Source organism: Miniopterus natalensis, chromosome 2, assembly GCF_054644295.1.
Source record: "Miniopterus natalensis isolate mMinNat1 chromosome 2, mMinNat1.hap1, whole genome shotgun sequence".
Classification (NCBI taxonomy): Eukaryota; Metazoa; Chordata; class Mammalia; order Chiroptera; family Miniopteridae; genus Miniopterus; species Miniopterus natalensis.
Window position 1 is genome coordinate 113,968,798 of NC_142082.1, and position 18,456 is coordinate 113,987,253.

Here is an 18,456-nt window from a genome sequence, read left to right on the forward strand (position 1 = left end):
TATTTGTATTTCTGCAATTTTTATATTAAAAAAGATTGGATTAGCAGCAAGAGTGTTGAAAATGGCAGAAGTTGGGAATGACTGCTATTTCTTTTTTAATTCCACATGCATAAAGGTAAATATACAATTTGTAGTACTTCACCTGTTAAAACTTTCTAAAATGAAGGAAGATGTGGCAATAATTTGCATTGCTGAACCAAAATTTACTATTTTTATGTAAAATAGTTTATGTTTTTAAAATCTGAAGTAAAAGCTTATCGTATGTTATTGATATATTGAATTTCTCTGAGGAAATCTGTGATAACTTAAAATATTCATTTGACACCGTCCTTATATATGCCAGTTACATGGCCAATCGCTCCTTTCATCTTCATGTGGCACTTTTGCCTATATTAGGGCTCTTTGAGATACCAAATTCCCAATAGGGAAACATAATATGATACATCATACTCTTGGTTAATGTGGCTTCAGTCATATAAATTCAAATAAATTCAGGTCATTGTCAAATTAGTTTAATAAATCAAATTGATGCCTTATTTGAAATTCATTAACCCAGGAAATGAATTTTCCCCTGTCAAAAGTCTAAGTAAAAGCAAACATTTAATATCATGGAAAAAGGAAAAGAAGTGATGTAAACAAATTAGCCAGATATGAATTAGGTTTATAAAGTTAAGAGATTAGGATTAATGGATCGCACTGAAACCAAATAAACATAGAAACTCGATGTTTGGCGCTTCATGTTCACGCCAGAATGAACTCAGTGAAAGACATGACGCGTCTACTTTAAGGTGTTTCATCTCTGCCAGGAAACCTGAATAGAATCAGCCTCTTTGACCATTAGAATTGGATTCACTTCTATTGCCTGTTACCTCATGATTAAAAATAATGTTAGAATTTATGTTCTGTGTGGGCAGAGAGTTTTGTCTGTTTCACAGCTATATCTCCAAGTACTCAGCATAGTGATTGATGGGGTAGTAAGTTCTCAATAAATAAATTATTAAATAAACAGTAATAGCAAGCACAATACTGTCCCTCACATAACTTTTACAACAACCTGTAAGGGGGTGATATTATTTCCCTTTGACATATGAAGAAACTGAAGCACAAAGAAGGTAAATAATGGATTGACTGTGACTATCGACAGGTAATGGGCCCGGGAGTTCAAATACTGGCTTATCTAGACTCTTTGCACTGCTTTGTACTACGAGATCCACAGATCCACGTTTAAAAGGGGTAGGAGGGCCAGGCAGGCGTGGCTCAGTGGTTGAACGTCAACCTAGGACCCAGGAGATCGAGGTTCGATTCCCGGTCAGGGCACATGCCCGGGTTGTGGACTCGATCCCCAGTCGGGGGCGTGCAGGAGGCAGCCGATCAATGACTCTCTCTTCAGTGATGTTTCTATCTCTCTCTCCCTCTCCTTTCCTCTCTTTAAAATCAATAAAAATATATTTTAAAAATTAATTAATTAATTAATTAGTGAGGTAAGAGGGAAGACAAGAGTAAGACAAGAGTAAGAGGGTGGTCAAAGATAAGAAACAATCATGGAACGTGCATCAAAAGAGGGGAGAACTTAATGGACTCTTTTTATGGTATGTTATCTACCTCTCTGCTTAAAAAACCCTACAGTTTTTTCATGGTGGATCTATGTGTAAAAGACAAAGAATAAAAAAAGGTATAGTAGCCCATTAAAATAATCCACATCTGCTTTTGTCGCTATATAAAGGTATTGGTGTGTATATGTATTGGCACATGGTTTTATCATTGCAGACCAAGGGCATAAAGCATATTTAAGGTACCATAATGTGATAATTACTTAAAATTCCATCACAATTTAAAATTCAAGTTCCATTCACTTAACAGTATCTTGATAGACTAAGGAAACATTATATAATAAAAAGATTGAGTAATAGAGATCATCTCCACAAGTAGGATATGGCTGGAGATTCTTTTAAAAATCTTTCTGGCTTTCTTCAGAAAGAGAAGTTGTTCTGTCAATAGGTTGTAATCAAGAGTATCACTAGTCTCATATTTATCTTGAATGAACCATATGGATTAAATGATAATAAAATATAGCATTTGATCTGTGACTTGTGACAGGTACTATTTAATTAGATTATATTGTCAATCTCTCACTAAAATTAGACTGATTTGTTAAATTTTAAATGTATAGCCTTATATTTGTAGTATTTTTTAACTTCTAATTTGATCTCACATTTTCTTTAATTAATTAGCAACCTACTCTTGTTGAACATTAACATTAATATATTGAGTTTTCTACATATTTACTTTTTTCTTTCAGGGTTCCCAGTGCCGATTCCGACACTGTGAGAAGGCCCTTGGCAGTGACACTGTGTGCTCATTATGGAGAGAGGGAAAATGTCTAGATCCACTTTGCAGATTTAGACACATGGAAATGCAGGTAGAATTACTCAGCATCATTGTTTGTTAAAAAGGTTTCCCTTCAATAATATTGAACTATACTCTTATAAAACAATAGAGAAAACATATTATTTCCTCTACTTAATTTTAGGCATTTTGCACTTTGCTTAATTTAAAATCTTAGAAAAATGGAGGAGTGTCACATCTTTTAAATAGAAGGGCTTCAAAACACTGAAAGCCAGGAAACACACACAAGATCCTAAATCAGTAATTGCAATAGTTTTTCTCATGTTGTGTTGTAGCACATGGTATTTATTATGACATCTGATCATTACATTTCTCCCACCTTTTTTGTCTAGCAAAACTGCAGTATTTCATGCTTCTGGGAAACTCAAGCTCTTGGTTGTGTGAAGATCAGTTGTATCTTTTATCACAGCAAACCTCGTAATATCAATGGATTATTTTTGCCACCAAGTAGCAGTGAGTATATGTTTGGAATAGCATGAACATACCATACTATAATCTGGTTTTGGAGTGCAGCATAGAATAACACATTAAGTAAGGTATGGCAAGGTGAGTAATGTGGTTCAATAGCCAATGGAGGATTTGGGAAGATTCCATCAAGAATCATGAAATGAAATTTAGAATGAGTCATCAAGTAGCTAACAAGATAAAGCAAGCTAAACTTTCTTTGACTGTGTGTATCTAAAGTGGATTTTATCCATCTGAAAAGTGAGGTGACTACAGACCTCACCAGGTGGAAGGAAACTATGTCTCTGCAAAGTATCACACAACTGAAGCCAAGCTCAGAAGTCACACCCTCACCGCTGCCCCTTTGAATGTGCAGAAATGTCTTATAGGTGGGTAGAGCAAGGACATGCTCTGTTTTGCACACTTCTGCTTCCAGAAGAGCAGATATATATGTGGTTCTTCCTAAGACTTCAATGGTAGAGAAAATGTGATCCTCCACTGCAATAGCTGTGGCACAATTCAATTCAACTAAATGATACTGAGATTCTACTATGTGGTGAACTTCACACTAGTTTGGGGGCTTAGGGGGAGGTTCAGAAGACACCGTGCCCTAAAACAGTGAATGACAAGAACCTTGCTTAAGACACTGGAGGGTGTCAGGTTTCCCTGATGTTGTGTCTGCTTTGCTCTCCTACTGTGGCCGTCATATTTCTCCTGATGGAATAGTTCTAGAAATAAGCCTACAGAATATCAGCCCTTGTGATCTGAAAATTTGGCTTCAGACAATCCTTGACAAATGGATAACTAGAAATTAGGTCCCCTTGTTATATTTCTTCTTCTGGAAAATTCTGACCTCATAATATTCATCACAACATGTAATAGCTTGGTCAGTGTATCTCTTCCTCACTAAACTGTAAACATTACAAGGATGGGGAACATAACTAGTTCCCTTACCAATGCTTTGCACTGTATTTATAGCACGGATGCTCAGTAAAATTGAATGTATAGATAGATGGATGGGAGAGGGATAGATGACTACTGAAAGGTAATCTACTGGGGTGAAAGTTTTGCATCTACTAAGTGATTAATTTGGCCCCATTGATTTACATATAATATGATTTTATTTCATGAGGAACATTGTACTAAATTCTTTATATCTAGTTAATAATTTGCTTCCAAATGGCCTATGGGTAATATTACTATCTTTCAAACCAGCTCCTCAGGATAGAGGGAAACAAAGACTGCATGTTTGGGCAAAGAAGCTGTAGAATGTGCAACTCACCATTATTTGGCTCTGAGACATTCCCTGGGCTACGTTTTGTAGGGATACATTTTATTATCATCATCTACTAGTCATAGAATCCAGGAGTCGTATATAACTTCTGGCCTTTCTAGAAGTCTCAATTTCATCAGCAGGTGTCAAGGCTGAGCCTGGTTCTTGGAGTAAGCTTTCCTCTCTTTCAATGGAGTCAAAACTAGATTAATGTACTGGGAGCAAACCCTTCCCCTTAGCATTCTATCTCCATTGAGAAAGGGAATAAGCTGGGTTCATAGGCTACTAATAGCCTCCTTCCTCCAACCTCCTTTCCCCTATCTAAAGGGGACAAGAGGGAGCCCCACATACCCATTTTACCTTCCAACACAGTCTCACCATGTCCACTTACCTGTTTTGAATTCACCAGGACTTGTTTCATTTTGTCTTTTATTCCTCTTTATGTCAGCTTGTCTAGGGGAAAAAAATAAAAACAAAAACACTTCTATGTGTTTCTCCTCTACTGTTACACAGCTACCACACTCAAAACACTTCTAACCCCAGATGGGTGAGCGTTTTTCCCCCATACCAAACAATTCTCTATGACACCAGCTAAGTACCCTACAATTCAATTTCATTCTGACACTAATTGGAGTCGGCAACGACCCCACACACAGCTCTGAATGAGCTCAATCCCAAAAAACTGACCCTAACTTTAGATATCAATTACAAGTAGTAGATCCACAACTAACTTGGCTACAAACTGGAGGTTCGCATGATTTCACTCCTTGAATTGCATCATTTGCTGGAATAGCTCACAGAACTTAGGAACTCTTACTTATGTTTACCAGTTTATTATATAATAAAGGACATCATAAAGGATACAGATGAACAGCCAGATGAAGAGATACATAAGGCAAGGTCTGGAAAGGGGGGAGCACAGGAACTCTGTTCCTGAGGAGTTGGGGTGTGCCACCTTCCTGGTATGTGGACATGTTCACCAACCCAGAAGCTCTCTAAATTCTGAACTTTTGGGATTTTGGGGGAGGCTTAAATGACTCTTCTTATTTGGTGCTCTGTTATCTCTTGGAATTTATCTCCCACATTCTTCTATTTGCTCACGCTCCTCCAACCACACTAGTTTCCTTGCTTTTCCCTAGAGCATGTTAGCATGCCCCTGCTTTAGGGTCTTTGCATGAAATCCTGTTCTCTTAACAACTTCATGGCTAATTCCTTTACCTCTTCAAGGCCTTAGTCAAATATCACCTTTTAATGAAGTATATTCTGAACACTCTTTTTGAGCTGTAATCAGCCTTCCTACTTCCTCCCTACACATTTCCAATCTTCCTGGCCTTGTGGTACTTTCTTTTTGCCATATCCCATATAATTTTTTTCAGGTACAATATAATATTTCCTATATCTAATGTTTGTTGTCTGATGACTCGCTTTAGAATGAATGTTCCATAAGAGCAGACATCTTTCTTTGGTTCACTGATGAATCCTAAACACCTACCATAGGAACACAGTATTACCTATCACATAAGCAGCCAATTCTACCCTAGTGAGTTCTGAACAGTGCATACAGGGGTAGGGCAAATGTAGGTTTACAATTGTGAGTATGCAAAACAGAGTTTATTCTTGCATTATTATTTTTTAATTGTTGTATTATTTATTTTTGTTGCAACTGTAAAAGCACTGTTGCCCACCTCTGTATTTGTGTTAAGCAGCCAACTATTTTCCCTCTGTCAAGACACATTTCTGTGCTCTGGGAAAGCAGATTCAATTCCTAGACTGTAGGAAACTACCAAGTCAGTTGAATTATGTATTGAATGACCACCATATCATCGGTTCATTTTGGAAATACTTCAATACCTCAAAAATTTGATCTTTTGTAGACTTAATATTTCCTACAATATTTCCAGGAACACCTATCTGCCAAGGTCTGTGTTAACCAAAACTGGGACCATAAATCTTCTTACCTCAAAGATTACTTTATAAAACTGTGCATTTATTGAAACCTACTTTTTAATGTTTTATTAAGTGCATGTGATTGATAAATTTAGGATAGGATTATGACAACAATAATGAAGTATCAATTCACATTGCATTGTGCAATTTATGTGTAATTTTTCTGTCAGGTTAAAATAAGATAACATTTAGACATTTAAATATGCAACTTGTTATAATTTCTAAGGCCTCTGGTTCATGAATTAAGACCCATCGTGTGGTCCATATTAAGTGGGTGAGTTGGAGCCACAGCAGTGCTATCTAAGTCACCAGCTGTGCTCTTGCAGAATGAGGTGTTTGCCAAAAGCAATTTTTCATTAGTTGATTTGCTGTTGTATGTTATCGTTAAACACTAAATGTAATTATCAAGAGTTCTGCATATTTTTGTCTGAGAGTATAAAACTGTCAGTCAGTCTTTTTGCAATTTAAACTTTAACCTGCTAGCAAATTAAACAAGATTTTGGACTCTTTTGAAAGAGACTTCATTTAAATGTTGCTAAACCAGATATTTTAAAAGAGGCTTAATCCCTCTCTGGTTATCATCTCCAAGTTTAAAAGCAAATAAATGTTAAGCCAAATGATAGTGCTAAGAAAACATAAATCAGTTGATATTTGTTATAATAATAAGAATTAGATATTTTTTAGTACATTTTATGTTATCTTTGCAAGCATGGTAGGTACCTTCTCTTTCTGCCATGACATACATTAGAGGTTGGTATACTCAGAATAACTGTTCCTCTTAATGAACTCTCTAAATTTTGCTAGGGGACAATTTGTTCAAAACACAGTGCTGACACATTGGAGCAGTTGTTCATCTCCTTGGCTAATTGCTATGTTGTTCTATCATGAACAGTTGAATGGGATATTTGATTCTCATTTATTCTAAGTTAGTATCTTAGAGATGCCTTGGACAACTATGTGGCCACTTTAAATGAACTTTGGATCAGCTCATTTTAGAAGGCCTCTCTTAAATGAACATGAGCACGTGACCCTTTTATTCTAAATCTTGAAAAACTTATTGTCTAATAAATGGCTTTTAAGTAGTTTAATAAACATTTTGACTTGAATATATGTGTCAGTAAAAGACTAATTTTGGATTTAAGACAGAGTAAGACAATTAATTGTTAATGGTTATAAGAGAAGAAATTTGTTCAACTCAGCTCTTTTCTTTGTAAGAAGGGGAGTAAATGCTATAACTCATACAATGTTGACCCTTGAAACAATTTGTGTTTGAATGGGCTACTCTTCATCCTGACTGGACACTGTGCCTCTTCTCATTTGTGACCCAAAGTGCTTCTAAAAGTGCAAAAAATAAAGGCAGTTCCATTTTTAATTTTTGAGGAAAGTTCATACCGTTTTCCTCAGTGGCTGCACCAGGCTGCATTCCCACCAGCAGTGCACTAGGGTTCCCTTTTCTCCACATCCTCACCACCACTTTTTGTTTGCTGATTTATTGATGGTTGCCCTTTTGGTGTGAGGTGATATCTCATTTTAGTTTTAACTTGCATCTCCCTGATAATTAGTGACTTTGAGCATTTTTTCATATGTTTATTGGCCGTATGTATGTTCTCTTTGGAGAAGTGTCTATTCAGGTCCTTTGCCCTCTTTTTTTTTTTTTTTTTAATTGTATTGTTTTGCTGGTGTTGAGTTGTATTAGTTCTTTATATATTTTGGAAATTAACCCCTTATCAGATGTATCATTGGGAAATATGTTCTCCCATACCGTGGGTTCCCTTTTCATTTTGTTAATGGTTTCTTCTGCTGTGCAGAAGCTTTTTAGTTTAATGTTGTCCCATTTGTTTATTTTTTCTTTGTTTCTCTTGCTCTAGGAGATCTATCGGCGAAAATACTGCTCCGTGAGATGTCTGAGATTTTACTGCCTATGTTTTCTTCTAGGATTTTTATGGATTCGTGACTTACATTTAAGTCCTTTATCCATTTTATTCTTGTGTATGGTGTAAGTTGGTGGTCTATTTTCATTTTTTTGGCATATTCCTGTCCAATTTTCCCATGTGTTGAAGAGACTGTCTTTACTCCATTGTATGCTCTTGCCTCCTTTGTCAAATATTAATTGACCATAATGGCGTGCATTGATTTCTGGGGTCTCTGTTCTGGCCCATTGATCTACATGCCTGCCCTTGTGCCAGTACTAGGCTGTTTTGATTACAATGGCTTTGTAGTGTAGTTTGATATCTGGTATTGTGCTTCCTCCAACTTTGTTTTTCTTTCTCAAGATTGCTGAGGCTATTCAGGGTCTTTTTTGATTCCATATAAATTTTTGGAATATTTGTTCTAGAGCATTGGTATTTTAATAGGAATTGCATTGAATCTATAGATTGCTTTGGGTAGTATAGACATTTTAATGATGTTAATTATTCCTATCCATGAACATGGTATATGCTTCCTCTAGTGTGTATCTTCCTCTATTTCTTCAATGTCCTTTAGTTTTCCAAGTACAGGTCTTTTACCTTCTTGGTTAAGTTTATTCCTAGTATCTTATTTTTTTATTGTTGCAATGATAAATGGGATTGTCTGACCCAGCTATTCCACTTCTGGGAATATATCCTAAGAATCCCAAAAAGCCAATCAGAAAGAATATATGCACCCCTATGTTCATAGAAGTGCCATTTACAATAGCTAAGATGTGGAAACAGCCCAAGTTTCCATCAGTAGATGAGCGGAGTAATGGTGATACATTTACACAATGGAATACTATGCGGCTGTAAAAATGAAGGATCTTTTACTCTTTGTGACAACATGGATGGGCTCGGAGATTATTATACTAAGTGAAATAAGCCAGTTAGAGAAAGACAAATATCACTTGATCTCACTTATATGTGGACTCTAATGAACAAAATGTATTGACGAACAAAATAGGTCTGGAGACAAGGATGCATGGTACAGGCTGACAGATCTCAGAGGGGAGGGGGGTGGGGGCGTAGGAAGATATTAACCAAAGACCATATATGCATATATTCACAACCCATGGACACAGACAATACTGTGATGAAAACCTGGGGTGAAGGGGGGCAAATGGGGACAAATGGGGAACAACTGTAATACTGTCAACAACAACAACAACAATAATAATGGCAGGTACTCAAATATGAGTTCTCTAGTCCTAACATTTGTTGGTTGTGTCTGAGACCCCCACAGACTTGCTTTTTGAGACAGTGTCAACTGGAATTTTAATTATGATTTAAAAAAAAAAGAAGTAGGGTTATCAGGAATGGGAAAATCTCATATTTAGTGTTTTCAAATAATGACCCATATTAAGTATTTTCTATGTGGCAGCACTATGGTGGGAACTTTGCATGCTTGATTTTATTTAATCATCACAAAACCCTGCAAAGTAGTTCGTATTCCAAGTATAGATGGGTAAACTGAGGCCTAGAAAAGCTAAATGTCTCAGGCAGAGTAGCACATCTCACAAGTGGCAGTACCTTAATTCAAACATACTTTTGTCTGATTCTAAAACCATCTCACAAAACAAAACAAAAGCAACAGAAAACCAAACAAATCGAGAGGTGGCATTTCAAGTATACTCTGGTCCTTTTGGTCATTTGAATGGACCCACCCATGAGACTGCCTAATCTGGCTTCCTCCTCCAAAGAGAATAATTCTGTTCCACCTTACCCCATAGTCTTCTTTTTGAAGCTATTATTAATGTTCTGTACATTTAATAGAAGATCTCCTTTCCCCTTTGATTATAGCAAACTGGAATACTTTTAACATTTCTGAGTTATGTGTATTTGCATTAAATAAAGTTTTTTTTCTTTCTCTACTTTTTTTCATTTATTTCTGGCCATACTTCAGTGGAACTTGTTTCCTCTCACCATCTGATGCTCAGAAGCCCAGGTGCCCCACCTGCTGTTTGCCCAGTCCAGAGGTTCTTAACTCTGGTTCCCAATTAGGATTACCTGAGGAGCTTAAAAAGACAACAGACAACAATAGCAACAAAAACAACAATTAAACAAAACAGTTCCTGGTCATCACCTAGACCACCAATTCAACTAATGAGGGTTGGAGCCTAGCCTTCAGTGTACTTTTATTCCCCCAACTTTTCATTTCAAAAAATTTTAACCAGAAAAGTTGCAAGGACAGTTCAATGCACACCCATCATGTACTCCTCATCGGATTCACCGATAAACCTTTTGTCAATTTACCTTCTCTTTTCCCTCCATTGTACTTAATATATGCATATAATGTACTAATAAATATTTACCCCCTTCCCCCCTTTTTTGAAAACATTTAAGTATTAGTTGCAAATATCCTGACACTTCATCCCTAAATACTTTGGCATGTAACTCCTAAATTTAAAGACATTCTCCTACATAACTACATTACACATGACTATCACATACAGGAGTTTAACAGTGATATATAATAGCAATGCCTAATATTCAATCCATACTCAAATTTCCCTAGTTGTCCAATAATGTTTATTATAGCAGTGCTTCTCAAAATTTAATATTCATAGGAATCACCTGGAGATTTGGTGAGATTGCAGTCTGATTGGGTAAGCCTGAGGTTCTGCATTTCTAACTAGTAGTCAGGTTCCTGAGATCATGTGTCCAGTAGGGTAGCCTTATAGTTGTTTGTTTTGTTTTGTTTTCCAATTCAGGATCCAATTAGGCATCATTTTTGTTGTTGTGTTGCAATTAGTTGTCAAATCTCTTTAATATCTACATTTTCCTGTTTTTTTCCTCTATCTCACTGATATTTCAAAGAGTTCAGGCCAGTTGCTCTGCAGAATATCCTTAAAATTTTTATTTATTGATTTATTTTTAGAGAGAGGAAAGGGGGGAAGAGTGGGAGAGAGAAAGAGAGAGGGAAACATAGATAAGTTGCCTCCCACACATGCCCCAACCATAGGTGGAACCCACAACCTGGGTATGTGCCCTGACTGGGAATCTAGCCTGCCACCTTTCGGTGTATGGGGCGATGTTCCAACCAGCTGAGCCACACCAGCCAGTACTACGCAATATCCTTTAAATGGAAATTTGTTTCCTCATAATTATATTTGTATTAAACATTTTTGGCAACAATACTATAAAGAAGGTGAATCAGTATATTTTAAAATCTGCCAGTGTTTCTAATGAAACCATTCCAGGTGGATGTTCTTAAAGAATTAGTGAAAAATAAAAAGAACTGGTTAAGAACCTTTTTCTGTGAATTATATACATAAAAAAGCACCTTCCCCCTCTTTCAAGCAAAAAGAAAGTGCCCAATTTTAGAGAGTATGAATAAAAACAACTTATTTGATTAAAAACAATTGACTTGTTCATGCAAGAGTCTTATAAGCTACATGTTTTGCCTTTGCATTTGTGTTCTAGCTATGTAAGGGATTTAGGGCAGAAAACATTGCATGATGCTGACAGCACACTTGGCACCTATATGAAAAGAATTGAGTTTGTTTTGAAAATTGGCACAGCACCAAAAGTAGCTGTTGATTTTTGAAAGGTCTGGGCATGATGTGGCAATCTATCATGTGTACTAAATAAGACTTATTGTTTGTATGCAGTGATATCCTGTCAAATGTTTAAAAAGTGGTTCTTCTCCTGTTTCCCACTTTGGTAAAAAATATATATGTATATATTCATCAATTTCCATGAAGCAAATACTCGTACTATGGATGATTTCAAACTACTAATGTAACATTAATTGGTTTGAAAAATTCCTGAACATTTGACAGTTGGTTCTTATGTGCTGATCTGAGCCCAATCTAGCACACTACTGATTTTAAGAAGAGAAATCCAACTCAATATGATTTAAGGGAAAACTAGAATTATTGGCTCATGTAACTGAAAAGATTAGGGTCAGAGCTGACCTCAGACCTGGCTGGGTGCAGGGCTTGCTTTGCCAGCTTTTGGCTGTGGGCTAGTGGAATTCTCCATATACTGTAGATGCCCCCAGAAGCTTCAGATCTGGATCTTAAAGTCAGACTAAGTGAGTAAAGATGAAGAACTCTGGGTCAGACTGGGTTAAAATCTCATCTTGCCACATACTTACCACAATGTCCTTGGGCAATTTAATACCTCTGTGGCACAGTTTCTTCATCTGTGTAATAAAAATACTTATGGCATGGGATTGTTTTGTATATTGAGTGAATTGATATCTAATAAAGACTACTGCTCATTATACCTTTCATTCAGTGTATTAAAATATATATGTCTGGGACTTATCCCAGACACAAAGGTTGGTCTAACTTCAAACAATCAGTCAATGTAATATACAGCAGATCAATAAAATGAAGGGCAAAAGACACATGGTAATGATAATAGGTGAAGAAAAAGCATTTGACAAAGCCAACACTCTCTCATGATAGTAAAGACACTCAACAAGCTAGGAAGCTAGGAATAGAAAGGAACATCCTCAATCTGATATAGGATATATATGAAAAATCCACAGCTAACATCATACCAAAAGCTTTTGCCCTAAGATCAGGAACAAGATAAGGATGCTCATGCTTGCTGGTTACATTCAGGCCAAAAGAATTGTGCAATAAAATCAATAAAAGGCATCCAGATTGAAAACAAAGAAGTAAAATCATCTTTATTTACATATGGCATGATCTTTTATTTAGGAAATTCTAAAGGTTGCAGGGTACAAGATTAATATACAATAATTGATCATATTTCTACACACTAGCAATAAATAAACTGAATATACAATAAAAAAATTTATTTATAATAGCATAAAAACAATATTTATGAATTAATTTAACAAAAGAAGTGCAAAAATCATGCTCAAAATTATAAAACGTTGAAAGAAATTAATGAAACTTTAAAAAATTAAATGATAGGCCATGTTTATAGATTGGTTTTATTGTTAATATGGCAGTGCACCCCAACTTGATCTATAGATTCAATGCGACCCTTTTTAAAATCCCAACTGACTTATTTATAGAAATTGACAAGCTGATTCTGAAATGTATATGGAAATTCATGGGACCCAGAATAGTAAAAACAATCTGGAAAGTGAAGAACAACATTGTAAAACTCAAACTTAATGATTTCAAATGTAAAAATTACTACAAAGCTACAGTAATCAAGACCATCTGAAACTGGCATAAAAATGGATATGTAGATCAATGGGATAGAATTTGGAGACCAGAATTAAACCTTTGTATAAATAAATTTATGGTCAATTGTTTTTTAACAATGGTGCATAGACCATTTGATGGGGAAAGAAAAGTATTTTCAACAAATAGTGGTGAGAAAACTGGATAGCCACATAAAAAAATTAATTTGAACTCCTTACATCCTACACAAAATTAAGTAGAACAAAACTTAAATGTAAGTGCTAAAGTTACAAAATTCTTATAAGGAACTTTAGGTTATGCCAAGTCATTTTAGACATGACATTAGAAGGACAAGCATTCAAAGGAAAAATGGATTGAATTTCAGCAAAATTAGACACTTTTGTGTTTCTAAGAACACCATCAAGAAGGGGAAAAGACTACCCACAGAATGGGAGAAAATTATTTGCAAATCATATGTCTGATAAGGGACTTGTATTTAGAATATATATAAACTCTTACAACTTTATAATATAAAGACAATTCCATGACAAAAATGGGCAAATAATCTGAACAGATATTTATCATAGATATACAAATGGCCAATCAACTCATGAAAAGATGCTTATCATTATAACCATTAGATAAATGTACATTAAAAGCATAATGTGACACCACTTCACACCCACTAAGATGGTTCAATTAAAAGATAAAAAGTGTTGAAAGGGATGTGGAGAATTTGGACTGTTCATATATTGCAGGTAGGGATGTAAAATGGTGCAATTGCTTTGGAAACCAGTCTAGCTGAAAAGGTTAAACAGGGTCACCATATGTCTCAGCTATTCCACTCCTAGGTATATATCCCTAAGAGATGTGAAAACATACATCCGCACAAAATTTGTACACAAATGTTCATACCAACATTATTCATAACAGCCCAAACAGTGGAAATAACCCAAGGTCCATTCTCTGATAAATGGATAAATTGTGTTATGTTCATACAGTGGAATTTTATTTGACTATATAAAGAAAGTATTGTTATAAGTGACAGAATGTATAAACCTTGAAAACACTATATGGTAAGTGAAATAAGTCATGTACAAAAGACCACATGTAGTATGAGTCCATTTACATAAAACATCCAGAATAGGCAAATCCATAGAAACAATATATTTGCTTGTGTAGGATTGGAGACATTAGTATGTCATAAGGAGTAACTGTTAATGGGTATAAGTTTCTTTTTTGGGGTGATCAAATGTCCTAAAATTGATCATGATGATGGTTGCATAACTTTGTGAATGCACTAAAAAAATTGAATTGTACACGTAAATGGGTGAATTGTATGGTATGTGAATTATATTTCAATAAAGCTTTTTTAAAAATGTGACTAACATGTATTGATTTGAATGTTTAATGAAGCTTTCTCAAAAAGTTGTTTGGCAGCTAATGACAAATCTTGGAAATATATATTGAAAATAGCTGAAAAGCTTTAAAATTTTGTTTTTCCTTTAGAGTTTCTTATTAGTGCTCCCTTTTCATTGATGTCATGAGACTTTCCCTTAAGAGTGATATGTTCTTTAACAATAGTCCAGAAATGAAAGAGGCAAATTTTTTTAACAAATTTTTTTAACTACCTCCATGCATTTGAAACTAGAACCTTCCAACATGGACCTCAATAGCACTTACCTTGTGTATCCAATAAAAATGACCACCCACGAAGTGGCTTCAAGTGTATTACTTTGCAGTTCTATAGTCTAGAAATTTGATACAGATTTCTCTGGATTAAAATTAAAGTGTTTCCAGCATTGAATTTCTCCTAGGAACTCTGACAGCGAATCTGTTTCCTTGCCTTTTCGAGTTTATAGAGGTCTTCTGTACTATCTCGGTTCATGTCCCTCCATCTTCAAAGTCAGCAATGGATAGTCAAGTCCTTGTAACATTGCACCACTCTGACCTAGCTTCCATTGTCACATCTCTCTTCCTGGCTCTCTTCCTCTGCATCTCTCTTCCACTTTTAAAGACTCTTTTGATTACCTTAGGCCCACCTAAGGAATCCAGGATAATCTGCCAATTTTAAGGAAGGCTGATTAGCAGCAGTCAGTCCTAATTCCATCTGCAGCCACGGGGTATGGACATCTCGGGGAGGGGGCATTATTCTAACTACTATACTATGATTTTTTTCTTGGTAGAAATGTGTGTAAGTCAAGGTAATGGAGAAAGTCCTATGGGTCCATGGTAGTTTAATTACCAAAGGATGGTTTCTCTTTTGGGCAATGTGCTGTAGTAAATTTCAACACCAGTGAAGGGCATGCCTTTATTTTGTAAAGTGGAGAAAGGCTATTGTGAACTCAGGCTTGTTCTCAAACCAATTTTAAGGGGAAAATAAATGCAGAAATTGAGGATCTGGAATAGGATTGATTGTTTTCAAATTATTGGGGTGGCACAGCCACTGAAAGTCTTCCCATGACCCAGGGCCCCAGTTAGATGATCACTGATTTGGGGCAGTGGTTTCCAAACTTGGCTGCCTTTATAATTTACCTGAACTATTTAAACAATAGGATCTGATTTCCAGGCTTTAATCCAGACTTGCTGAATCAGACGTTTAAGAAGCAGAGACCTGAAAGGTACTTTGACAAATTTCTTTAGTTGATTCTGATAATTAACCGGATTAGATAAATACTGGTTTAGAAAACAAAGGAAGTTGAATTAGGAATAATAGAAGATACATATGTTCACTAGCCACTTCTATTAATTGTTGGTTAGTTTTGAAGGTCACAGAAGTTTTAAATATGACCTATAGCTTTGGCCAGCCTAACTCCTATGTAGCCAATAGAGAAATCTGAAAGTATCCTTCTTCTCGCCTCCAAGTAATCACCCCCAACCACAGAAAACTAGAACCATTGACTTTTTCTTCTTTTGGACACATAAACTCTACCAGCATAAGCTATGGCTTATATGAGTTTGAATTTGTTAATTTGTCATAATGTGATTAGTTAAGCTATAGTCTTGTCCCATAGATCTAATGTGAGAATACAGTAATGCTTGCAATCACCTTTAATTTATCCCAAAAGTGTGATATATCAAGTTATGGTTATAATTACTATATAAAAATCTATGAATTAGCATATTTTTTACACCTTACAGGAAAATGTTGATTTCTTTGTAACTTAGTTTAATGATCTTTTCATAAATATACAATTAATCAGGAGGACCATAGTTGACCTTTGAACATTTTGATAGGACTGAAATGTTGCATTTTCTCTGTAGATATCACACTACAAAAAGATACTCAGGAAGGAGCTCCACCCTTGACCCAGAGTGAGGAACCCCTGAAACCTCAGGAGAATATATCACGACCCATTCACCATCCTTTAGTTTTAAAAACTAACTTTGAGGAAGAAGAGGAGGGAGGAAATGAGCAAAATGGTTAGTAAATTTTTCTCAGATTTACAATGCATATTCAAAAACCTCTACATATTTGTTTTACGACAAAAGTTTTAGAATAATATATAAGGCAGATTCTGATGAGAAAATGGCTTTAGCTTTATTAAGTACATTAAATTCATCAGGTACTAATTTGTTCTATGTCTACACTTGCTTATTATTTGGATTGAAAGGTTTTTGTTGTATGACGGCTGGGAGACAGTTTTTCTATTTAAATATGTACAGCTGCTTGTAGGGATACTTAATCACTTATTTATATATATAACTTAACATCGATATATACTTGCCCATCTATTTATTGCATGATTATATCTATTTGTCTCACATGTAATCCTTAAAATTACAGAGATCCATAGAGCAGTTTATCATTTGTAAAGTCCTATCATCCACATTACCCCAGTATTCTTGCAAAAGTATAAACAAGGTTAGAGCCCAGTTCTTTTCCGTCCTAGCCAATCCTTTTCATCCCATATTATCACAGCACTGTGGTGCGAATATGTATGTACGAACAAAATAAACATGCCGAAAAATAAACTCTCACTCTGCCCTGGAATGTGTCCTTCTGTGGGCCACACGTGGGCCACCGCAGTGTCTGGGCTCGGGAGTACACAGGAGCGTGTATTCCCGTTTTTCTCTGCTGTAGCTCCGTGTCTCCCTCACCCACGCCTTCCTCCAAACAGGCAAATGCGATCTCAACATGTGAATCGACAGCTCCAGCTTAAGACACATAATGTATAATTAGTGACTTCTTTCCTCTTGACTGAGCCTGTCTAACGTGAAATGTAGAAATTAGAAATATTTGCCACTATACAGATCACTGACTTAAATTTTTTTTTTTTTTACAAAAACAAAATAGTAATCCATCCAAGAGAACAATGTTTGGGATTTTTCATTTTGGTTTATAAATTTTCAGATTATTTGGCTTTGGAACAATTTAATTAAAATATATATACATCTATAGGATGTATAAAATATATATACATCTATATATATCCTATAGATGCCTCTAGTTTATGGACAAAGACTCCTGAAGAAATTGAAGAAAAAAGAGCAATAAAGGAGATGTGTTACAAATCTGGTAAGTAATCAGATGTTTGTGGATTTTCTAATACTTGATGTCACAAATATACTAACCGTTACTTTTCTTACGGGAGATTAGGTGAATACTACAGAGTTCACACTCCTCCAGATATTTCAGCATCAAAAAGCACAGCCTCTACAGCAGAGAAAGAGTTAGAAAAGCCTTTGGAAAAAGGCAGTGAATTGCAAGAAGGTAAGGAATCAAATGGTAGCGTTTCAAGGTGATCCATTAGAGATACTTGGTATGATAGGCTGTGAATTATTTAGTAAGATATACTATAGAGTTAAGTGACTAATAATACATCAGAATTGAGAGTAAGAAGAAAGTTATTTTATCGTATGACCTAAATTTAGTGTAAAACGCTGTTATTAATTAAGCTTTCCCTGAAATCACAAAGGGAAGACTTCATAAACACTATATTCCCCAGGCAGTGATTCTGTAAATAGCTTGCTTTTACCATTTTATTTGTCTATGAAAATAAATTTCCATGTGAAATAGGAGATTTGTGTATAGATAGGACAACCTAGCCTTCGAAGGACATTAAGAAGATCCACAAGATGACGTTAGTGGCAGAACAGGGGTACATTTGTTCATTGAATGAGTGCCTTCTGTGTATCAGACAATTTCAGGGGAGATGTAGGTGGAAAATTCCAAACTGTGGCTTTCGTGGATCTTATACTTTGGTGAATCTGATTTTTCTGTTGGTAAACATTTTTCCCTTGATGAGATAAAAACATTGTTTTCTTGATATAAAACCAGAAACTCAGAGAAAATCTACAGGTGCCTTAGGTTTATATAGTT

The 18,456-nt window shown here is 35.6% G+C and overlaps 1 protein-coding gene across 1 annotated transcript in view; it reads left to right on the top strand.

Annotated features, from left to right (window-relative positions):
- Window positions 1-2,407: 2,407 nt before the first annotated feature.
- Window positions 2,408-18,456, top strand: part of ZC3H11D (zinc finger CCCH-type containing 11D) — a 30,063-nt gene continuing 14,014 nt past the window's right edge. Inside the window, exons 1-5 of the mRNA XM_087813867.1 lie at window positions 2,408-2,419; window positions 2,739-2,859; window positions 16,398-16,556; window positions 17,575-17,652; window positions 17,734-17,847. Coding sequence (XP_087669993.1) covers window positions 2,408-2,419; window positions 2,739-2,859; window positions 16,398-16,556; window positions 17,575-17,652; window positions 17,734-17,847 — 484 coding nt within the window. The remainder of the gene's footprint in view (window positions 2,420-2,738; window positions 2,860-16,397; window positions 16,557-17,574; window positions 17,653-17,733; window positions 17,848-18,456) is intronic.